The sequence below is a fragment of the Vitis riparia genome, chromosome 10, assembly GCF_004353265.1.
Source record: "Vitis riparia cultivar Riparia Gloire de Montpellier isolate 1030 chromosome 10, EGFV_Vit.rip_1.0, whole genome shotgun sequence".
Classification (NCBI taxonomy): Eukaryota; Viridiplantae; Streptophyta; class Magnoliopsida; order Vitales; family Vitaceae; genus Vitis; species Vitis riparia.
In genome coordinates, this window is record NC_048440.1 from 17963363 (window position 1) to 17987425 (window position 24063).

At 32.1% G+C, this 24063-nt stretch overlaps 3 protein-coding genes across 6 annotated transcripts in view; 1 reads left to right on the top strand and 2 right to left on the bottom strand.

Moving 5' to 3' along the window:
* Positions 1-5762, bottom strand: part of LOC117923952 (mediator of RNA polymerase II transcription subunit 16) — a 45695-nt gene extending 39933 nt beyond the window's left edge. Inside the window, exon 1 of the mRNA XM_034842466.1 lies at positions 5224-5762. Coding sequence (XP_034698357.1) covers positions 5224-5498 — 275 coding nt within the window. The 5' untranslated portion in view covers positions 5499-5762. The remainder of the gene's footprint in view (positions 1-5223) is intronic.
* An 8475-nt stretch (positions 5763-14237) lies between these two features.
* LOC117923616 (cold-responsive protein kinase 1-like) lies at positions 14238-19676 on the top strand. 4 transcript variants are annotated; one of them, XM_034842000.1, is made up of 8 exons: positions 14238-14443; positions 14755-14923; positions 15090-15184; positions 15683-15795; positions 16713-16923; positions 16983-17235; positions 18266-18416; positions 18981-19676. In XM_034842000.1, exons 3-8 carry the CDS (start codon positions 15109-15111, stop codon positions 19293-19295), a joined length of 1119 nt encoding a protein of 372 aa, XP_034697891.1. In that variant the 5' UTR covers positions 14238-14443; positions 14755-14923; positions 15090-15108; the 3' UTR covers positions 19296-19676. The 4 variants fall into 4 exon arrangements, with proteins under 4 accessions (XP_034697891.1, XP_034697890.1, XP_034697892.1 ...); XM_034841999.1 differs by lacking the exon at positions 14755-14923 and having other exon boundaries at positions 14239-14443; XM_034842001.1 differs by lacking the exon at positions 14755-14923 and having other exon boundaries at positions 14241-14443; positions 17007-17235.
* A 536-nt stretch (positions 19677-20212) lies between these two features.
* Positions 20213-22762, bottom strand: LOC117923615 (clathrin light chain 1). Its single transcript, XM_034841998.1, has 3 exons — positions 22190-22762; positions 21072-21225; positions 20213-20972 (listed from the first exon to the last, which is right to left on the bottom strand). The coding sequence occupies exons 1-3, from the start codon at positions 22651-22653 to the stop codon at positions 20463-20465; spliced, it is 1128 nt and encodes a 375-aa protein (XP_034697889.1). The 5' UTR covers positions 22654-22762; the 3' UTR covers positions 20213-20462.
* Positions 22763-24063: the final 1301 nt, after the last annotated feature.

A 24063-nucleotide genomic window follows, 5' to 3' on the forward strand; every position in this document is an offset into this window, starting at 1 on the left:
CTTAGTCTGTTCGTACCAAGGAGAAGTTTGAAAGGGAGAATAAGGAGAATGGATATTTATGTTGACCTAGCAAAAGAAAATAAGGATTCAATTCTTGTATCACTTCAATAAGTATTTCCGCTTATGTAAGTGTCCAAGTTAGTGTTTAATTGTTTAGATGTTGCACCACATGATTTACTCAATGAGTTGTAACCAATACATAATCATCAACATGCTATAGTATGGAACGGACCAATAATGAAGTTGGATGAGCAAGATGGTTATGAGAACCCCAAAGCAGTGGGGTTGTAGAAATTCCAGCGGCCACCAATAAGGTAGGAAAGTTGAATGAAGAGTTGACACAAAAGTTGCCCAAAACAAAACGTTCACCTAATTTTGAGGTTCGTGTTAATGTGGTCGATTGCTTCAATTTGATCAAAAAAGAGCTTGAAGGTGAGTGGAAAGCAACTTTCAAGACAAAGAAAGATATTTATAAGTACATAAGATCAAGTACTAGAGTTGAAATTTTTGCAAGTCACATAAGGGACGATTACAATTTTTTTTTATCAAATGGGACAACTCATAGTTCTACGTTTCTCAAGATTTATATCAAGCAAATTACTTTTTGTCTATAATTAATTCATTCACATGGAGCAAAAAAGAAAGAAAGGTTGGAAGAGTTTGCTTTAGATTTCAATAGGTCAAGCAAACTCAATGATGTTCAAGGTCAAGTTTCTTCCAAGTTGAAGGGAATGATGAGAAATGAAACTCTAGGATTTCGTCACCAAGAAAGGGAAACGAGGATAGTTTAGTTTCATTGTCCTATTTAGTGTCATTTGATAGTATGATTAACTTTAGTAGTTTTTTTATTTTTATTTTTTGATAAGTAAATCAGAAATTCATTAAAAAATAGGCAAAAAGCCACATAGCATACAGGTGGTATACAAGGCGGCTAAGGCCTCTAAAACAAAAAACCAAGAGAGACTCACCACCCCTTGAGTGGATGCTAACCACTCTAAAAAACCTATAAGGGATAAAGACTCCTCACCTATATACAATCTAGCCCAGCTCTATAAATTACAAACAAAAAAATTCTTTAGATTTTGAATATTCAACACACTCTCCCTAAAGGTTAATCTATTTCTCTCCTTCCAAACCATCCAAAAAATACACAACGAGATGAATTCCCAAACCTTTTTCCTTTTCTTCCCCACAAAAGGGCCCCTCCAGCTAATTAAAACCTCCTTTACAGTTTTTGGAAAGACCCACTTAACATCTACTAACCCAAGAACAATATCCCACAAAACTCTGACCACTATACAGTGTATAAGAATATGATTTACATTTTCTTCTTCACAACCACACAAAAAACAGCAATTTAGGAGTTGTAACCCTCTTTTTTGTAGCCTATCAAGAGTAAGCACCTTCTCCCACGTCACCTCCCAAGCGAAGAAAGCGACTTTGGTTGGAACTCTATCCACCTAGATACACCTTGAAGGGAAAACGGTTTCATTAGGATTCTCTAGCAGGCTATACGCCTCCTTGATCTTGAACTGTCCATTTCTTCCTCCCTTCCACAAAACTGAGTCTTCCTCCAAAGAGGGCCTATAACCCCTCAAAACATGGATCAAATCCCCTACCATATCCAGCTCCCAATCATTGAAGTCCCTCAAAAAAATTAGATTCCAACCTCCTTGACCAGAATTTTAGTCCCACATTTCCTCTACCGTTGCATTCCTATGAGCAGCCATGACAAAGAGGTGGGGGAAGCAATGGGACAACGCTGTATCAGTACACCAAATATCTGTCCAGAATCTGATTTTTGTGCCCTTCCCAGCTAAAAACGCCATATTATCCCAACACCAAGCAGATTCTTTCAAGATCTCCTTCCAAACCCCTACTCCAACCGCCCCATTGGCCCTCTTTGTCCTCCATCCAAGACCCTCTTGCCCATACTTCGTCATGATTACTTGTTTCCAAAGGCTGTCATTTTCACAAGCATACCTCCATATCCACTTACTTAGCAAGGCTTTGTTCGACAGGGCTAGCTTCCTTAGACCTAGCCCCCCCTTATTCTTATCTGTACAAACCACCTCCCAATTAACTAGGTGGGTTTTTCCCTCCAAGTCCCCCCCCACCAACCCAAACAGGAAGTCCCTTTGCACTTTCTCTAACCTTCTAACAACAATCTTGGACATTTGAAAAAGATACATTTGATAGATTGGCATACTAGTCAGAGTGCTTTTTATGAGGGTAATTCTCCCTCCTTTGGAGATATACTGCCATTTCCAAAGCGCAAGTCTCCTCTTCACTCTCTCTTCCACCCCATCCCACACAGAGATAGCCCTATTAGGAGCCCCTAAGGGCAGTTTTTTTATTTTTATAGGCAGCTTGTAAGGTTTTTCATTTTAGTAGTCTTTTTTTTAAAGTTTCTATTTTAATTTTTTAAGCTTCTGTTTAGTTAGTACTTGACCTTTTGTTAATTTTGTATTTCATTTTTTATAGGCAAAAGATTATAAACAAAAAGCACCAAAATCAAAAGCGTAACAAAGTACATGCAATGTATACATTGTCACCAAAAAAAGACAAGCAAGATGGATTGGGTTTCCCCGAGGAGCATCTTTGACATGATGTCTATCAAATTTAATGGTTATGGTACTTCTAAGAGGGGGATAGTTTTGTGGCAAGCTGCGAGCATCGCTCTAATTCGGGTTGTGTGGTGGGAAAGAAACGCAAGGATTTTCGAGAATAAAGCAAGGAATTCAGAGTTTCTTTGGGACTCTATTGTTTTCCTTGCTTCTCTTTGGGCTTTCTGTTCCAAGGCATTTAAGGGAACTCCCCTTAATGTGTTACAACTTGACTGGTTAGTGGTGTGTACTCCATAAGGAATGAACCTTTATAGAGAGTTTGTTTGTTTTCTGTGTTGTTTCCTATAATTTAGTTGTCTTTGGCGGGAGGATTTCTCATCCTTCTTATTGTATTTCTTTTTTCTATCAATATATCTTTGTGTCGTTTCCAATCAAAAAAAAAAAAGACAAGCAATAGGAAAAGGAAGAGAAAAAATCCTCTCCTTACTTAGAACAATCCAATCTACAAAGCCTAACATGGTTAAAGAATGGTCATTGATAAACAATCTGACCCAATCCAAAAAAAGATTTCACGAAAAATAGCTTAATTGCTTCCTCCGATTGTGCAGAGTCTTCAAAAACCCTCTTGTTTCTTTCCTTCCACCCAATCCTTGAGTTTCTATTTCTTTTAATTTCCATTTAATATTATTTTCCTATTCTTGCAAAGAAATATAAAGAATTAGGAAAGTTGTCCCATTAGGGAAGAGAATTATAAGAGGATAAAGTGGAGAATGAGAATTTTAATAAAATTTCAGTATCTATTTTGCTTACTTTGAAGATGTAATTGTCTTCTTCCTGGGTGTGATTACTTTTGAAACCTTAGATGTGACTGCCAAGGCCTTCTTTTCCCTTTTTTCTCTTTTCTTCTGTTCTTCTTTTCGCTTTTCTCCTTTTTCCAACCATCTTTTATTCTTTTCATCCCATTCAATGAACAAGAAAATCATAGTGTTGGAAATTTTAAGATACTGCATGACTTTACTGCCCACCACATTGCATGCATTTGGTTCATCATGGGGAATCCTAATTAGTGTCCCAACCAATATCGTTTTTTTTTTTTTTTTTGGTTGTACTTACCTATCATTCTCTTGTTTTCTATTTATGCTGTCCACCCTTTTGTGGGATAGACCACCCTTCTATACTGTTGTATCATTTCTTATGATAGATTGAGATCCCATTACACTCTTCAGCGTGCAAATCCATAGGCATGGCCAAAGCTTGGGTTTGTTCCTTTGCTAGGATAACTAGCACTGCCACCTATATTGAGGATTGTTTGACTAATCAATGGGCTTTCTAGGTAGTGTCCTATGTGGGTAAATTTTTTTCCAGCTAGAGTTGTTCTTTTTGTGGAATTAACCTTTCTTTTTCCTGTTTTCTTTCAATGTCTTCCACCTCTGTTGGATAGCTCATCCTTTGTGCCATTATATTCATTTCTTGTAAAATGAATTTGTTTCTTCCCACCAAAAATAGTGCAAATTTATTGAAAAAAACAAAAAGATCTATATTAACAGTAACTTGGAATGATGGTTGGAAACATTGACAATGTTTTAGAAATTAGTGAGATAATGTCATAATGGTCTCAATTGTTGTGCAAGGGATCCAAACATGATAGGCAAAAAGTAACAATAATGATTGCTAGAGGACACTACAACAAGATTCCAAATGGATAAAAATAAGGGAGAAATTTAATAAAATATAGGGTAATTTGTTGCATGCCTAACTTGATGAGAATTTCTCATACAAAGAAGCAACATCTTGATGGGTCAAAGCAATGAGATCAAACATGAATACCTATTACCTAAATAAATATTTCAGCCCCAACAAAGTGCAACAATAAATGAAGATTTATGTAGGCATTTTCTCTTTCCCTTGCCTTATAATATCGTATATTCTTGAAATCACAATTTTTACTGACTTCCAGGCAGTATTTCGAACTAATGTGCATCAAAAAAATGTATCAAGAAGATTCATGGAAAGTTTCAGACATCGGATGTGGACAGAAGATTAGCAATTAAGTACTACACAAGGTGCCTACTTTAAAAGAATTCTTAGGTTGCCCCATGCATCATTTATGGTGACAGCATTTTTTAAGGTCACTGGAGCTCAAAGTAAGCCTGTACCAACTTTATATGAAGCAAAGAAATTAAAATTTTAAAAGCATTGTGGACTTGTCCAAGTCATTCGACTTCAATATTACCGTTAGACCATTTCAAGTTTCTCACCAGGACAAACATTTGATTCTAAGGTATTTCACTTCCTTCAAACTTCAATTCTCTCAATCTCTCTGAGTTTGTATCATCTGGTTTCAAGCATCCTTCCCTACATGTCCTACTACTTTACCATTTGTTTTCAACGTTTTGAAAATAGCAACCTCCAGTCTCTGCCAACGTTTATTTCTTGGGGAAAAAAAAAAAAAGTAGAGCAATCAATAGGCAAAGGCTCACAAAACAACCTGCTATCTTTCTTAATCGTTTTTCCTCCTTTACAAGGACCCAAACAAAGCTCGAACTTGCTCCAGAAACCAATCCAAAGCGCACAAGTTTACCAATTTCAAAGCCACATGCCCACATTTCTCAGCACCAACAAACAACTTACAACAGGCGATAAAACGCACAATTACCTGAAATTGCGACAAAGCTCGGGCACGCTCATCTTGTGCTGCAAATTAGACCGAGGCTGCTTGAGCCTGATACAGAACACGGTGGCCGGATTGACCGAATCTTCCTCCATGGGATCGTCAGCGGTCTTCTCAACAACTTGTTCCCCTTCCTCCTCCTGTTCCCCCTCCTCTTCGTCGACGCTAACCACTTCGGACTTCTCCGAACCCTTGGCGACCTCAAGCGCTTGAGGCACGGGCTCGTCCTCAGAGTCCTTAGCACCAGAGCCAGGACTCATCTGAACAGACTGGAAACCCTAATTTATATATTTAGAGAGAGAAAGTGTAGAGAGAGAAGTGAAAGAAGTGGTGGAAAGTCGCAATTGAGGGCGACAGAAATCACTGTAGAGAGAGAAAGAGAGTGTGGATAGAGAGAGAGATTGGAGGATCTTTTAGTGGGGTTAGTGGTTTCTTTGCTACACTTTGCGGAATGGATTTTTTTTTTTAGGGTTTGCGTGAGGTGTTTGGGGAGTGGCCTCGCTTGGAGACAAGGGACGAAGATTCTCGATGTTGGGGGGAGGGGCTTCTTTATATTTGGTGTCAACGTCTTTGGGCTTTTTGGCTTCGCTTAGTTGACGGTGTGTGCAGGGGGCTGGCTTTGGTACAAGCTTTGCTTTCTTTTCTTTCTTTTTTTTTCTCTCTTCTTTTTTTCCTTTTCCTTGGCCCTCTCTTTGATTAATGTTTGTTTTTGTTATTGCTGCTGCTTTTCTTTTTCTTGTTTGATTGGATCTTATTGGGACAAATGCGGGGGACAACAGTGGAGAAGAGTGTCAGTTTTGGAATTGGGTGACCACAATTCACCTGCCAAACAATGCGTGCTTGAGCATAGAATCTCTAGATCATACACTTCTTTATATTCTATTGTGAATCTGTGGGCTTTCCCTTCCTTTCAGGTGCGGCCTCAAGACTTTACCAAAATTGTCTATTTGATAAATTAAAGCATAGTAATTTTAGAAAACATTTATAACATATCTAATATTTAAAAAATTTTATCATTCAAGTATTAAAAAAGTTAAATACATTTTCTGAAATCGTTATCAAATACATTCTTAATGTATGTTTTGCAGTAATTATAGAAAAACGTTTCTAGTTTTTCTAACACTTGAATGATAAAAATTTTCAAGTATTAAAAATGTTAAAAGTGCTTTCTAAAATCACTATTAAACGGGCTTTTAGGCTCATTATCTATTCCTTATTTTTTATTTTTAAAAATAAAAAATTTCTTATAAAAATAAAATCACTTTAAAATTGTTATTTGGATTTCATTTTTTTAATCAATTTTTAAAAAACATTACATTCTCATATAAGCTTTTAATTTTTCTTGTAAGACATATGTAACATAGAAAATTCATACCAACGAATCCGTGATGATTTGATTTGAAAGATTTTATACAATCAAAAGCATTTGGAAAATGCTTCAATCTTTACATTCTAAATTATGTAATATATTTATTTCCAAAATTTTTTAAGGATATGTTTAGTTTTCGAAATAAATCGAAGCAAAATGGGGGAGAAATAAAAGAAAAAGGAAATGTTAAAGAAAATAAAAAAAATAAAGTTTAAATTTAATAAATTATTTTTATATGCTTATTTTTATACATTTTTTATTGTATAAAAATTAAATAATCTAAATATATATATAAAAAAATTACAAATTTTAATTATATTTAATTTTCTTTTATATTTTATACGGTGAATGATAAAATCATTTTCCTTTATATATATTTTTTTTGTTGGTACATTTTGGGAACTTAACATAGTCTAAAAAAATCATTTGTTTTTTTAACTTTTTTCTAAAAACAATTTATTTTCAAATTTTAGATTGTTTGTTTTTTTACTTTTTATGAGTTATTATTATTATAAACTTTATACTAAATAAAAAAATATATATTTTTATTATTTCTAAATGAGAAAAGTAACATGTTAATTTTTATTTACTTTTAATGTTTAATAAAAATAAAATATTAAAAAATAAACAACCTAATACTTAATATTAGTAAACATTAAATTTTTATTTATAATTAAATAAAAAAACAAACACCACCTTCTATTCATTCCCAAATTTTTATAGGACTATGTCTGTTTCATAAAGTATTAAAAAAATTAAAGAAAATGGTTTCTCATGTTTTATTTCACCATTATTTTTTTTATAAAAAAATTAAATATAATTAAAATTGATTCAAATTTTATACATTTTAAAATTATTTAATTTATATTTGAATAGAATAATGAATTAATGGGTTTGTTTTTTTACTAAATAGAAAAATCAAAATATTTGATTTTTTATATTAAGTTAAAAGTAACTTATTGATATAAACTAATGACTAAAACCAATCTATTAATAACAAATTTAATTCAGTTATATTAGTTAATATCAATATATTACTTTTAATTGAATAAAAAAAAAAGTGAAATGAGTTAGAATAAATATATTTATTGATTTTAAATTATTTTTTTATTTTCATTTATTTTTTATTTATTTCACTTAAAATTTTAAAAGAAAATATAAGAGAAATAAAATAAAAATTAGATTAAAACTCAATAAATTATTTTTACCTATTGCTTTAAACTATTTTTATTTATTTTAACCCATCAATGTATTAATTAAATATTTTTAAAATACTTAAGTTTCTAACTAATTTTAATTACATTTGATTTTTTTTAATATTTTTTTTATTTCATTAATATTTTCAAACCAAACATAACCTAAGTTTTTTTTTTTCTTATTTTATTTATTTCTTGATTTTTCTTCCTCTTGAATTCCAAAGTGACTTTAAAAAAATAACAAATTTGTGAAGGTTCCCATTGTTTTCTCAAAAAAAATTCCAACTCGAATTTCCATTCCTAAATTTTTTCTAAGTTGTCTTCCTTCTTGTTTTGTTTCTTTTTAATTTTTTTTATCCTTTTTCTCTTTTTGATTTAGGCTGACTTTCAAATTCCCCATTGTTTTGTCGGAAATTTTCCCTTGTTTCGTCAAAATCCCAACATGCCTGAATTTTATTTCCGGGATTTTTCCCTGTTTCATATTACGTAGTCGGCCTTTTACCATCGAACCATCTCAAATTGACCTCAATGTCTCATTACCCAATCGTAGGTTATCGAGCAAAGTTACCAAATTTCTGACGCACAAATAGTTTTCGTCTCGTCAACTAAAAAAGTCTACATAAAACGCCAAAGGCCGCAACTAAGCATGCTTGGAAAATTGGCACAAACGACACCCAAATGTCACCTAGAAAGCCAAGGTGTTTGCTCCAAAAAATATGAAGATTAGACTAATAATAAAATACGAGGAAAAAAAAAAAAAAAAAAAAAAGATGTTTTTCGTATTTGGTTTTATCTTTTTAAAATATAAAATAAAGTCAAATATAATAATATTTATCTTAAAATTTATTTATTTTTTATATAAAAACTAAAACAAATATAATAAATTTAAAATCAAATAAAAATTAATATATTGAATTTTATAATAGCTCTATTAATTTTAAAAATAAATCGAAACTCCAAAATAATATTATTACTACTATAAATCATCGACTAAAATTTGTTCAAAGCGAATATGTGGTTTTATGTTTTCCTTTACATATAATATATATATATATAAAATAAATATACTAAGTTTTAATGACAATTTTAAATTCAAAAAATTGTCTAAAATACTATTAAATATGTGGATATGATGAAAATTTTGACTCATTTACATATTTTAAAAAATAAAAATAAAAATTTTATATTTATTTTAAATCAAATATTATTAACTATTATTATTATTCATTTTGAATAAAAAAATGTCTTAATAAAAGTATTAATTTGCATATTTTTCTATTATAAACTAATTATAATTTCTTAATAAAATTATAATTTATGATGTTGTTACAATATTAGTATTTATATCTTATAAAAAATTAATTATTCTAAAATTATTTAATATCGTCACACTATTTTTTATTTTTAATAAAATTAAATTTAATAAATACCAAATTTATAAATTTTTTACAATATAAAAAAAAAAGACAATTAAATTTTATTCATGTGAAGAGTTTTTGTGTTTTATCAACTCTTCTAGAATTTGAACATCATGAAAAACAGGCTAAAGAACCTTGAATAGCCGATCAACATTCAGCGCCTAGTCAGCACGGCAACCAGTTTGGTAAGAGCCTGGAAGATAAACATCTGATTCCATTCTTCCTATCACTCAGTCATCAGGTCTTTCACCCATAACCACAAATATTAGAGCCCTTACCGTAGAATTGAATTAAGCAAAGATCTGGACACCAAAAAAAGGACTTAATGTCATTGAACGCTTTGGAAAGTTGCCGCGGCAGTCAAAATCGGAAGGACACTGGAAATTGTAAAGAAGAAAATCTTCTTCCCCCTTTATATTTGGTTCGGAAACACTAAGGAAAAAAAAGAAAGGAAAATATTAAAAAATAGAAAAAAAAAAAAGAATACAAAAGAAATAATTTTTTTTAATGTTTGATTGACCTATAAAAAATATAAAAAAAATCAAATATAATTAAAATTAATTAAAAATTTATATATTTTAAAATTATTTAATTTTTATATTAACAATTAAAAATGAATAAAATAAGTTTGAAATAAAAAAATAATAATTTATTGATTTTTAATTTATTTTTTTATTTTTAAAATTTTATTTTAATTACATTTTTATTTTTTATAATTATTTTTAAAAACGGTTAGGTCTTAACATAGCTATAAGAATTAGTTGCATTTAGGTAAAAAAACAAAAATGAATGAAATTAACTATTATTTTTATTTAAAAAACAAAAAAAAAATCTAAATATAAACTTATTTATTTAGAGGTCGGTAGGAAACCATGAGCGCAGCTGTCAAAGTGCGTGCCATTGCGAGATAGAATCAGTTGACACTTTTGGATTATAAGATACAGATGATGCATGGTCTGGAGTCATCTTCCTGAATCAACGCTAAATGGATGGATGGATGATATCATATGAGACAATAAGCGTTATCTTTCCATCGTTATCATGCATTTTAAATTTCAGATATGCTTTTTTGACTTTTGATACATGTTTGGACTGTGCCCTACAAATTCCAATTCACAGCCGCGTTAATCATGTTTTTTTTGAAAGTTTCAGCTTATAAACGATAGGAGGGACTTGATAGGAAAAAAAGATGGATTTAATAATAAACTATGTTTTGTTGATGGAGAGAGGTGGCTCTCGTCTACGCCATTGATGACGACAGGTTGCGAAATGATGGTATGGTACGTCATATTTATGCTATACGTACCATACCCGAAAAATTTTAAAAGAACATTAAGTCTATGTTTAGTTTGAAAAAATACTAAAATAGAAAAAAATTATAAAAAAAAATAATTTTTTTATATTTGATTGTCCTATATAAAAAAAAAAAAAAAAATCAAATATAATTAAAACTAATTAAAAACTTATGCATTTTAAATTATTTAATTATTATATTAATGAGTTAAAATAAATAAAATAAATTTAAAATATAAAATTTTATTCATTATATTAAACTTGTTTAACTTATTTTAATTTTTTAAATAAAATTTTTATATTTTTAAAATCGTTAAATTGTTTGAACAATTAGATCTAATTAAATTTATAAAAAATTAAATTAGATTTTTATAAATGTCACGACTTTTTCAACAATAATTTTTTGAGGCATTATGCATTCAAAATCTTGATGATAAGATATTTAATATTAATTCTCAACCAACGAGACTAATCCTAAAACATCGTTCAAAGCTTGACATATGAAAAGATATTAAAAGTAAATTTGAATCTCATGACTTTTTATATATTTGAATATACATATAAATGGTAAAAAAAAAACCTCCTTTTATCTTTTAAGTGTTGAGTTAGTTTGGTAAATGCCTCTTTAATAATCAAAGCACACCACATCACTTTATCTCGTGGCATTGGAATTTAACAGAAGCCTCATTTGACTATCTTTAAAAAAAATAAAAAAATAAAAAGTATAATCTAAATTTTTCTAAAATTATATTATTTCTATCCAAATTTATTCATTTTATACTTACTTGCTTTTCTCCTATCTTCAGTTTTTTTTCTTTTCATAACAAGGTTATCTTAATTTAACTATTGCTTTTATAATATTTATAAATATTATTTGATATTAATTTTATTTTAATTTTTCTATGTAATATGTCCTATTGAATAGGGGATAAAGTATAAATTTCTTTTAATATTATAAACATGTTTTAAAACCATAAGAGTCTTTGAGCCTATAACAGATAATATCTACATAATTAAATGTACATCATTACAAATGGTATCAAACCTCACATATTGGTGTGAGAGTTTGTTTGGTTTTATAATTTTATGGGACACAATGAGAACTCGTAAGGGGTGTGTGTGAGGATTTGTTTAGTCCCATAAGAGATGTTTGTTTATTTAGTTTCGTAATCCTATGAAACAATAAAAATGTTGTGTTTGTATGGGGCTGCGAGTCGTTACATCATATATATATATATATATATATATATATATATATAAATTTTGGCTTTTAAAATTTACATATCAATATATTTTTTGGTTCATTTTTTCAAGTTTTTATTCATTTAATATATTTTTTTGAATAATTTATTTTATAAAACGATAATTATGGACTCTATCGAACATCATGCTTTAAAATTCTTATCAAAATTTTAATTATATTAAATAAAAATGTACTATTAAATATAAAAAAAATATAGAAACCTATATCTAATGCCCAATACAACATAATAATAATAACAATAACAATGATAATAATAATATATGTGTCAAACTATTAATAATTAGTATTTATCGTAAGACTATGTTTGATTCACATAAAATCGAGGGAAAGTGTAAAAAAGAGAAAATAAATAAAAAAAGGCATAATGAAAAAATAAAAAATGGATTTAAAGCTAATAAATTATTTTTTTAAGCGAGTTCAAACTCATTTTATACATTTTTATATTTCATATAAAAGTTAAAGAATTTAAGAATTTATCAAATTTTAATTAATTTTAATTATATTTAATTTTCTTTTGTACTATTTAGGACTAGATGATACATAAAAAATTATTTCCCTTAATATTTTTTCTTTAATATTGTATAGAAACTAAGATGGTGTTTTTTTTTTTATTATTTATTCTAAATAAAACTTTAATGTTTAATAACGTTAAATGTTAAGTTATTTGTTTTTGTAGTATTTTATTTCTATTAAGTATTAAAAAGTAAAGAAAGACTAATATGTTATTTTTTATATTTAGAAAAATTTAAATATTTTAATTTTTTATATTCAATAAAAATTTTATAATAAATCATGAAAAAATAGAAAAAAAATAATCTAAATTATAAAAATATATATTTTTTTAACAAAAAGTCAAAAAAATAAACACTCTTTTAGTATAACTTAAGTCCATAATCCCTTTATAAATATGTCTAAACAAGTACGTACACAAATATAAATAAGATAATAAATCTCCTATAGTTTATTTTATATTTTATTAATTTCAACAGATAAAATCAAATATTAATTCAATTTTCAAACTTCAATATTTGAAACGGTAATAGAAAATATAAGTCATAGCCGCCGGGACATGACTTTGTCATAACATTAAAAGAAAGGGACATTTTAAGGTCAATTAAAAAAAAAGGCCATGTAAAAATGGTTTAATCTACTTATATCTTATTTGAGACATAATCGTCAAAGGCTTACGTTCGAAGTTTGCATTTAAAAAAACGAGAAGATTTAGATCACTGTGAGTATGATGGACACTTCTCACCCATTCATGCAAATAATGCATAGAAAACGGCAGACGCATAGCTCTGCTACGATTATTATTAAACGTATCTCTATTTGCTACAAGTGTCTGTAGATATTTATCATTTAGGAGATGCGTATAGCAGGGAAAAGAAGTCTGTCCGCTGTCCCATACCAGAAGGGCCAAGTCAAAGCAACCGGGCCAGCTACGTTGGGCGACGTGGTTGCTGCCGCCCCACATATCGCGGTGGGTAGGTGGAGCTTCAATTTTCGCTTAATTTTCTAACAAGGAACGTTGGGATCATCGCTGGGAGTATTCACACGTTCAGCGAACTTCCTTTCCTCTCATGATGGTGGTCTCGTGTATTTGTTCAGACGGTCCGAGGTACATTAAATTTTACGACCACTTGGAAGCTGAAATCGTGGAAAAAATATTAATTAATTCGGAATAATGAAACGTGGATGAGTATTAGGAGGGTTGGGGTTGATTTTGTTCTCTCTCTAGAACTATGATACACAATTCAACACACTTTCCAACTTAGAGAGGGGATCCACGTTGCGTGTGATTTTCACACGTGGATAAATTGTTGAAGGATAACAAATTTTTAATGACATTTTAATTAATATGTAACGCTTCCAAAGAAAAACACTTATACGGGTCAAACAAATCCCCACATTGAACTCTTAAAGAAAAACACTTATATGGGATCAAATAAATCCCCCGTTTTGACCTAAAAAGGCTTCACGATTTTAAAATATGTTTATAAAATTAAAAGAAGTTCATGTTTATATAATATCAAAAACTTTTCATTTATTCGAGGATGTTATGTAATAAATCTTAAAAATATGTATAAAAAAAAGGAAAATAAAAAAAATTAAATAAATAATATTTTTTTAAAATAATAATTTTATTTTATTTTTCAAATAAATGAAAGAAGAAAAAATGAATATTGAAATTTCTCAGTCTTTTGTTTTATATTCTTTCCTGAAGCAAACGAAGTCAACATGATGTTTCTTTTTAAGCTCATCTCGTCCGTTGAAACGATCAGTGGTTCATAAAAAGGAACGTGTTATTATTTTATAATATATATATATTTTTTAAAAAAGGTATAAAATGAAAATATTATTAGAAAAAGGTGAAAAAAAAAAGGCTCGGTACGGCGGCGAAGGTCAACTTAGTGAGAAAAGCCGAACAGTGGGAAGTGGGAACACGCGAAAGAGGAGGGTCATGGCTCGCGACCGTTTCCAAATTTCTATTTCGTGTCCCAACAAAAACCACCACCACCTCGACTGTCAATACGGCGTCGTAAAGAGACCTCCACACGAACATTCTCTGTTATCACTTCTTCACCCTCTATCCCCACCATCGTCTCTTCGAACCTGGATCCATCTCCAACGACTCTGTTTTGTGTCTGATATTTCCGGCGACGAGGTGGTTATTTTTTTATGTTTTATTATTCAGTTAATCGATTGATGATTTGGTTAATTTTGGTGATTTGGTTTGAATTTGATGGATGCTGCATTTTTTACTCGAACTTCTGCTGAATTGAGCTTGTTTCAGCTGAATTTTTATGGATTGCGGCTTGATTGAATGATCCCTAGCTTGATTTCCCAACGAAGCAAGAAATGATTTGAATTTGGATTGTTTGTTAGATTTGTTGATTTGAATTTGAATTGTTTGTTAGATTTGTTGAAGCTGAGGTTGGTTCAATTGAGCTAGTATTTTTGGTTTGAATTTGACAGATGCTGCATTTTTTTACTTGAACTTCTACCGAATTGAGCTTGTTTCAGCTGAATTTTACTGATTCCGACTTGGTTGAACAAGCCCTAGCTTGATTTCCCAGCAACCAATGATTTGAATTTGCATTGTTTTGGTGGATTTGAATCTTTTGTTTGATTTGTTGAAGCTGAGGTTGGTTCAATTGAGCTAGTATTTCCCTTTTTTTTTTTTTTTTTTTTTTTCTGAGTTTTAGTTCATATGGATTTGCATTTTGTGTTTTGAAATATATAATTACTGATATTTCAGAGTATCAAAGATTATAGTCTACTAACTATCTATACAACCTGGAAAATTGCAGTGGTATATTGCAAACAGTTATGAGTTGTAGCTGCTTTGGTGTCTCAACTGCAGATAGCAAAGGAAAAGGCAATCGTGCTTCCCAAACAATAGATGGTAAGGATTACATTTCTCACATTTTATATTATATGGATTATAGCAGAACTTCAATAGTTAATTTATTGGTAACAAGAGGACTGCAAATTTTTTATTTTCATTTGCCCTTAATTCAGGTGGAATTTTAGTTCTTTGCATTCTAAATCTTTAGAACAATATCTAGATCTTTTTGGTCCATTTTTTTAACCTCATAGGTATGATGCTTTTAGGTTTTCAATTGATATTGAATGAGTTCATTGTGTTCTTCGTAGTGCTTGAAATAAATTTATCATGCATATGGTAGCAATTAACTGAGTCAATCTATTCTTCTCAACTTGCATGTAAAATAAGGGCATTTTAGGACTTAGGTAATCTCTTCTATTTATGGTGATTTCTTTACAGTAATTTGTGGTAGACTTTTGGCACTATTAGTATTCTTTGTGATGCCATGTGTCAAGATTCCATATGTTCCTTCAGTATGATTTGATTTTCATTTTTGTCCTTTTTTGTGTTGACTAGGGAATTTGCTTGAGAAAACCAAACAGATCTCCTTCAATGAATTAAAAAAGGCAACAGATAATTTTCATCCAAGCAGTAAGATAGGGCGAGGAGGATTTGGAACTGTCTATAAGGTACTCAGTTTTACTGATGGTGCTTTATGTAATGATGCTTATGTAGAATTGATGAGTATGCTACCCCTTTGAAAGAGTCGAATTTTTGTTAAATATTCTTTGAAGGTACTCATACAACCATGTAAATGTTGCTCCTGGTTCCAATATTTCCAGTTTTGCATGTCAATTCATGGACATTGTTCTTGATGAGTTACATAATAGACATGTTGGAAGGATATGATCTTCTTACTCCGGTTTGTTCATTAATCAAGTAAAGGTCGGGTTTGTAGGTTGATGAGAACTGATCATCCAACAAAGATAGAAACCCAAGGATGATCTGAAATGTTCATCCATATGCTCCATCTGGGCTTCTGAAAGACGTAAACATACAATTTTCTGATTATGTTACCGTGCACATCAATTGATAGGTTTACAGCATTAGTGGAATCCTTGTAATAAAGTTTTTACTTTGCACATATATTGATAGGTTCGCAACAGAATTTTCATGAGGGATCAAAATCTCATGTTTTCTAAAATAAGGGAACTCTCTTGCTAGACATGATGCATATACTTCCCTTATCAACATGATGCATGCTAATTCACAAATATTATGTTTATTAAACTACTAACTTAACCTAAAAGCTTGAAGTGTTAGGTAATAGGTTCATACCCAACAATGTTAAAGAAAATCACCCAGAAATAGGTACTCAGTTTCATAACTGCCCTGTAGTTTCCTTTACTAGTTTAAGTGATTCTTTTGTTTTGTGACTTTTGTCAAACTTTATGCTTTCTGTTTTCATGGCTGGTCCTTGGAGGACTGACAAAGTATGGTATTTTTTTTTTCTCTTTGTTAACTGAGATCATAAGAAATATAAAAATGGTTTCTATTCATCCTTGCTCATAAATCATAACACCTTCCAATATTGTGATTTTGCTAGGGAACACTCAAAAATGGAAGAGAAGTTGCTGTGAAGATGCTTTCTACTTCATCAAAGCAGGGGTTGCGTGAATTTTTAACTGAGATCAATACTATATCAAATGTCAGGCACCCAAACCTTGTTGAATTAATTGGGTGTTGTGTTCATGGAAATAACAAGATTTTGGTCTATGAATATGTAGAAAATAACAGCGTCGATCAAGTACTATTAGGTAAATTCAACAAAATTTAGTGTAAAAATTGAACTTACAATCTTTATACACAAGTATAGCTCTTGTTCTTCTTATACTTGCAGGTCATAAAATTATACTGGACTGGGGAAAAAGATCTGCTATTTGCATGGGTACTGCTAGGGGTCTTGCATTCCTTCACGAGGAACTTGTGCCACATATTGTGCACAGAGACATCAAAGCTAGTAATATTCTTCTAGAAAAAGACTTTTCCCCGAAAATTGGAGACTTTGGGTTGGCAAAACTATTCCCAGATGACATCACCCACATCAGCACAAGAATAGCAGGAACAACGTATGTACTCTTTCGAATCTCCAATTGACTGTTATCTGTCTTTTGATATTTAATTGTCCTTGCTCCTAGTCAGCAACTCATTAGCTTCTTACTGCAAGATTTTGTTTCCTATAGTTGCTATTTTAGACAAAGTACTGACTAGTGTGCTGCACAGAAATAAGTTTACTCTCTGGAGCTTGGAGCTTCCAGCTTAGAATATAGATGCTATTTGTCCTGCAATGGGTGAAATCAAGAGTGTCATGTTCTACACTGCTGGGTTTTTGAAGAGAAAACTAGGACATCATAGTTTACAATAGATATCATTGCTTGAGACTCTGCCTTTAGAAAGATAGAAGACATATAATGAACACACATAATATGTGAAAAAAGCACCCGAGTTGGAGTATAAAGTAGATAGTAAGTGAGATAAAAAGTTGGAAGCCCAAGTACATAATATTTGACAGATGAGGAAGATCATCTTCTTAAAATGAAACTCAAGAGGCACTCATTTCACATGCCTTGCATGATTTGTTAGCAGGATCAGAAACTGCATCAATGAAGCACTGATCCAAAGAAGGGAATTCTCAAGATAATTTGCAGGATCCAAATATAATTACTCCTTTAACATGTTTATATCTCCTTAAATCTGATCCTTCATCAGGACTTCAAATTTTGGACAGCTTGATTGATGATGTGCATATCCATTTTCTAAAAAAAATGAGATTGTCAATTTATTTTTCTTCCAAAAACCAAATCAGAGATTGAAGAGTTGTTCCATTTCTTTTCTCTTGTTTATACCTTTTCATGTTGATTCCCAGTTGCAAATAGGAGATTATGTTTTAACTGATCTTTTAAGAGATTTTTTTCCTCTTATTCTCTTTTCAAAGTATCTCTGACATGCCTTTGACTCTCCAAAGACATTAAGATCTTTGTGGGACTTGGAACATGATGATATAAAGATTGGAAAGCATTTTGGAACCTTGTTGGAATGTGTTTCATGGCCATGGAAGGAAAAATATACCAATTCATATCTTGGTTTTGTTCCATGCAGTGGTTATTTGGCGCCAGAATATGCATTGGGTGGTCAATTAACTATGAAGGCTGATGTGTACAGCTTTGGTGTCCTTGTACTCGAGATCATTAGCGGCAAAACCAGTTCACAGGCTAACTTTGAAGGATCGCAGAAGTTTCTCCTGGAATGGGTTTGTTAAATTAAACTGTTTTAACCATATTCTTGGTAGTTTCAGATTTATATTGCTGTTACCCTCATTGGTATATTGGCAGTGCTATTTTGCTTTTGTCATTTCTTTTTTACTATTTGATTCCTTGGTGATTGCTCACATAATAGATTACCTTCCTGATGATTTTCAAGGTTTAATAAACATGGATTTTCCTAAAACCCATCAATAGGTTTTCATTAAATTAAATAATCTGTTGGAATTTGTGGAACAGAGATAAGTTGTGTCTAGTTTTATTTCTAGCAATCAGATCTATTGCTTCATGCAATTGGGGTGTTTGTGTTGTGAGGACAAGTATTTTCCTCTCGGAGGACTTCAATAAAAATAAAATATAGAGGAAGGGAAATAGAAGAAACACTCAATCCTGATAACTGGCAATATTGGTTTTGGATTTGGATTTAAAGGATTTAACATTCTATCTGGCATTTCTTTCCTTTTTTTCTTTTTTTTTCTCTCCCTGTCAGTGTTGCCCTTGAATTATTCATTAGTCATCTTCTTTTCTTTGATGACCATTGTTTTCTTTAACAGGCTTGGCAGCTTCATATAGAAGGGAGATTCTTGGAGTTAGTGGATCCAGAGTTGGTAGAGTTCCCAGAGGAAGAAGTCATGAGGTATGCGAAAGTAGCCTTCTTCTGCACCCAGGCTGCAGCAAGCAGGAGACCACTAATGAGCCAGGTTGTTGACATGCTCTCAAGGAACATCCGGCTCAATGAGAAGGAACTTACAGCACCAGGCTACTTCCAAACTTCAGATGATGGTAGCCGAAAACCTTCATCTACTGACTCTACTAGCTACCAAATGAGCTCTGTTCCCGTCACCATCACTGAGGTTACCCCTAGATGAAGGATGGAATCCATTACATCTTTGAAATCCTCATTAGGAGGGTGGAGTTTATGCTTCAATTTCCGCAAGATGAAGTTGAAGCTACTTCCAGGACAGGACGGGATTTGTTGCTTTAGAAGAAACCCATTGGTTTATAAGAACATTTTTTTTCTTTTATTGTTAAGATTTTGTTTCTTTTTTTATAGGTAGAGTAGAAGTGAAGAATTTATGTCGATGCTGTGAATAATGTGATAATGGTGATTTACAGGGGGTGCATGCACCATAAAAGTAGTCTCATGGTTCCATCTCTGTTGTTAAGCTCACATTCAACGATAGCTGAGTCTCTGCACTTTTTATTTTAATAGCCGGAATGCAAATATCAAATTTGTTGTTTGGCCAGCATTTTTACATGTGACTTGGTCCGGTTATAATTCATTTTCAGCTAGTGAGAAATGAATAACTTGAATGGGCCTGGAATTAGTACCAGAAATTAGTAACAGCAAAGGAACTTCGATGGGCCTGGAAAAGTAGGGAAAGGGTGCTTGAGTTCAGACTACGAGTTATCCGATTTGCATCTACAAGAAAGCAATAACACAGCCAGATTTTTATGGATTTTACAAAGGATCTCTAGAGCACAAAATTTTGCCACTTAAAACACCAAGAAATGGACCTTTCTTTCGCGAGGGACCAGCAATCTTCTTTAAGAGAATCTCTTGTACAGTGCCTTCTCCAAGCAAAATGCATAATAACAGATCATTTTATCACCGAGCTGCATCCTAACTTCAATGACCATTAAAAGCCATTCTTAATTCTAAATACATCATTCAATGTGATAATCACTTAAGAAACCTAGTTACCACGCTTCCAAAATGATGAAAAACCGTTGCAGATCTGGAACTACATGACTCGATGGATTTTGATCTGGAACTACATGATGCTGACGTTTAAACTAAAAAAAAAAATTGATTCCATGAATAGTGTGAAACAATGACAATTAGTACATCATGAAGCAACATAAAAACAAGTTTCCACAGTCGTAGCTACTGACTGTGGCGCTAACTACAGCAAATTCTTATTCTCAATAACAAATGGCATGGTGAGATAGTGGGCAATAAGCAATTTAGAACTCGAAAAAAATAGAAGCAAATTACAAAAATTGGGAAGAGAGGAAAATCGTATTGTATGCAATCAAGCAATCGGAGCTGCCTCAGATTCTGTAGCTGTCTGGTCCTCAGCTGCAACAGGGGCTGCTTGTTCAGGTGTGTCAGGAGAACCATTAGAGGTGGCATCTTTGGCAGCAGGGGTAGTCGGTGCTTCTCCAGTGGTGGGTGTAGCATCTTTTCCATCCTTAACATCCTTGGCATTCTTACTATCTTTGTCCTTTCCATCCTTGGCATTCTTCCCATCTTTGGCATCCTTCCCATCTTTGGCATCCTTGGCAGGTGGAGGAGGGGGTGGTAACATATGAGGTGGTGGTGTATGCTTCAGCTTCACCAGTATGTGCCGCATTCTTGAAAGATCAGTGGGCTTCCCTGGCTTTGGTCCCTGGATGACTGTTATTGATGGCTTCTTATCAGGATCCTTCTTGCCTCGCTTCTTCTCGATATTAGGAACCTCATGAGGAATAAGCTCTGCTATTGCTTTCCAATACTGTTTGTCTGCCTCTTTATGGAACTTCTCTTGATTAGCCAAGTATAACTACCCCACACAACCAGTTGTATGATATTAGGAATATGAAAATCAAGTGAGCACAGAAAATTTAAATGTAAGAGGATAAAAGCTCTAGGAAGTAAATACCTTCTCTCTTTCTCTGTTATTAGTCTTGTTAGTCTCAATGTTGACCTTTCGTTTCTCATAGAAAGCTCGTTTATACTCCTCAGCTTCTTCAATAATCTGGTTTCGCATTTCCTTTTCCCTCTTCTCCTTCTCCTCCAGCTGAATAGCATTTTGACTGCACCAAAGAAGGCAATTTTTTTTTTGTTTTAGTTTATACTTTTTATTGGCACATAATGCCGACAAATTTTAAAAGGAGTCGTCAATCTTCTTATGCAAACATTTTATTAGAACACCACTAGCAAGGCACTTTAAATTCAGAATCTAAGTTGAAGGCAGTTTTGAAGTTTTTACTATTTAATCTTATCCATTTAATTGCTCTACAGTGGGTTGCCATGGCACCACAGAAGATGAACAGAATTCTCATGTGGTTGTGCAGAAAACGTATGCCTTTCCTTATGATGGAGGCAAAAATTTTCCTTTCCAAGATCAGCTCAAATGGAACACTAAGCAATGATACAGCAATACTGCCCATACGTTTGATTTTAAAGGGAAATCTACAGAGTAATTACACTCACATATCAGTGTGAGCTCACTTAGAGGGAAAAAACTACCAAGATCAGAAAGAGTCCAGTCAGGCCTATACAAATACAAGATCTTATCCTCAGAATACCTATCAGCGATAAGTAAAACTATGGATCCAAAACCCGTTCGTGAAGTTGAATCAACCTCTCCAATGGATCAGTGGCCTAGAATAATCAGATCTCTGCCAAAATTTAACAATAGAAAATTCTAAATTCTGTAACAATAAAACAAAAAAGAGAGATGAAAATTATATTTTTTCCAAGGGATAGCCCACTCTACAATAGACTATCTCATCATCATCATTTAAATTTCTTTATAAAAACTACAAATGATTCGATTTTGTGTTCTCCAATAACGCAACAGTAAATACCTAATATTCACATCATAACAACATTTCTGAAACAAGTTATCGCATAATTAAGCTCGATAGCCAAAACAAATCGAGAGATCTTTATCCAAATATTACGGATCTAAACACATTGAAGCAACAACAGATCTGTTTAATGCAAGCATAAAAACTTCCAAATTTAACAAAATCCGAAGATACGAAACCTTACCGCCGCCATTCACGAAGAATGAACCCTTCCTCGGGCTGCATTTCAGTCGGCGGTGGAAGCACAGGTCCATCCGATGAGAAAATGTCTTCATTGTCAGCACTGATGTCATACGGCTTCCCATTTCCGTTCGCGATAGGAACCGAAAACGAATCCTCCGAAAAATTAGGGTTCGGATCATCGGCCATGGAGGATCCCTCGAAACCGTACATTCCAGGCAAAGGATGGACGCCATCTACGTTGTGAGAGACGTGGTCCACAGTTACCTCGTCTTCAACCGGAAACCCGCCGGCCGGAGGAGCGTCGTCGGCGGCGTAGTCGTCAGCAGTGGCGAAAGAAGCGTAGGAGTCGAAGCGGCGGGACGGGAGGCTTGGATCGTACTCGACGAAGGTGTCATCGTCGAAGGGACGATTGGACGAAGCCCTAACGTCTTCGCCGTCGTTGCTGTAGGCGTCGAAGGCCGACATGACTTTGTCCCTCTACAACACAAGAGTTTCTCTCTCTCTCTCTCTGAAATCCTCTGCGAGTCCTGGCAGATGAGAAAACGTGGAAAAACGATGCGTAACAAATGGACCTCTCTTAGCTTTTTCTTTCTAGCCTTGTATACGTTTGAACGAGTGATTCTGCCAAGGCATGTTTTACCGGGTACAAGGCAACAAATTGCCGTTCCAAGTAAATCTATATTTCTCAATTAATGCGTCCTTGTCAGATGGTGTGGCCTTTTTTTATTAGTTAAATGATTAATAATAATTAATTCTAATAATTTGAATATCATGTACAAAAATATTTTAAATTTAAAAAAAAATGAATGGAATAGAAATATTAGATTTCCAAAAATGATTGATTGAAAATCAAAATGTTGTAGAATTTTTAATACATTTTTAATTATTCTTATTATTCTTATTTTAAATATATTTTTTATTTTTAATCATAATGAACAAAATGAAGGATGATGTGAGATGTGGGTTATGGGTGCGAAATTGATATGACATCAGGGGTCGAGTTATTACACATCGCTTTAAGGATTAAAGAAGGTTTTTTTCCGTGAATGATGCTGAACTAATTTTAATAGTCTTCATAAATTAAATCGGGAAAGAAATTTAATTTCACAAAAAATAAAAATAAAAATTGAATCTAATTTCTTAATGGCTAAGAATTTCCTTTAAATTCCAAACAATGTAAACTTTCTCTTATTTCATTTATAAATTATAATGAAAATGAGAATGATTAATTTCTGTTTAGTTTATTTTTTGTCCATAAGTTTTGTATTTCGGAGATGTTATAAGTATGTTTATAAGTATTTTTAAAAATATTTTTTATTTTTTTAAATAAATAAAAATATATATAACGATTAAAAATAAAATCATATTTAAAATAAAACCGGATCAATGAAGCCAATGTGCTTAACGGATCCGACTTGAAGTTTCCAGATAAGAAATTTCTCCCCTCTTTCATACTTCATCTCATTCTTACATTTTCAAAAAGGGATAGATATTTTGTACAACAATAATAATTAAAAATTAATAATGATGGGATAGTCTGGTGGCTTGCAAAGTAGGCAAGGTAGAAAGCGACATATTCAAGCTGGAAGTGGGAGGATTTGGTGTACCAACACTGCTTTATAAAGTCTCATCCCCACCCATAATATGGTAAATAAATTTGACCCTTCAACCTTCCTTTCATTCCTACAAGATGAAACTATTGGTAATGACAGATTGATGATGCATACTATCCGTGAGACAGTTTTTGAAAATAACTATTACAATTTTTTGTTTCTGAGAATTAAAAAGTCAATTATTCTCAAACGGGTTTTTAAGAAGTATTCCGAAAATGTTTTCTAAAAACATACTTCAGAAAATATATTTTCTTTATTTTCC

What these genes read in the sequence shown, in the direction of transcription:
- LOC117923615 (XM_034841998.1), bottom strand. Translation starts at nt 22,653, where the DNA reads ATGTCGGCCTTCGACGCCTACAGCAACGACGGCGAAGACGTTAGGGCT. An exon ending in ATTCTTCGTGAATGGCGGCG is followed by an intron (nt 21,226 to 22,189) that starts GTAAGGTTTCGT and finishes TCTTTGGTGCAG; the next exon opens with TCAAAATGCTATTCAGCTGG. An exon ending in ATAACAGAGAAAGAGAGAAG is followed by an intron (nt 20,973 to 21,071) that starts GTATTTACTTCC and finishes TGTGTGGGGTAG; the next exon opens with TTATACTTGGCTAATCAAGA.
- LOC117923616 (XM_034842000.1), top strand. Translation starts at nt 15,109, where the DNA reads ATGAGTTGTAGCTGCTTTGGTGTCTCAACTGCAGATAGCAAAGGAAAA. An exon ending in ACAAGAATAGCAGGAACAAC is followed by an intron (nt 17,236 to 18,265) that starts GTATGTACTCTT and finishes TGTTCCATGCAG; the next exon opens with TGGTTATTTGGCGCCAGAAT. An exon ending in AGAAGTTTCTCCTGGAATGG is followed by an intron (nt 18,417 to 18,980) that starts GTTTGTTAAATT and finishes TTTCTTTAACAG; the next exon opens with GCTTGGCAGCTTCATATAGA.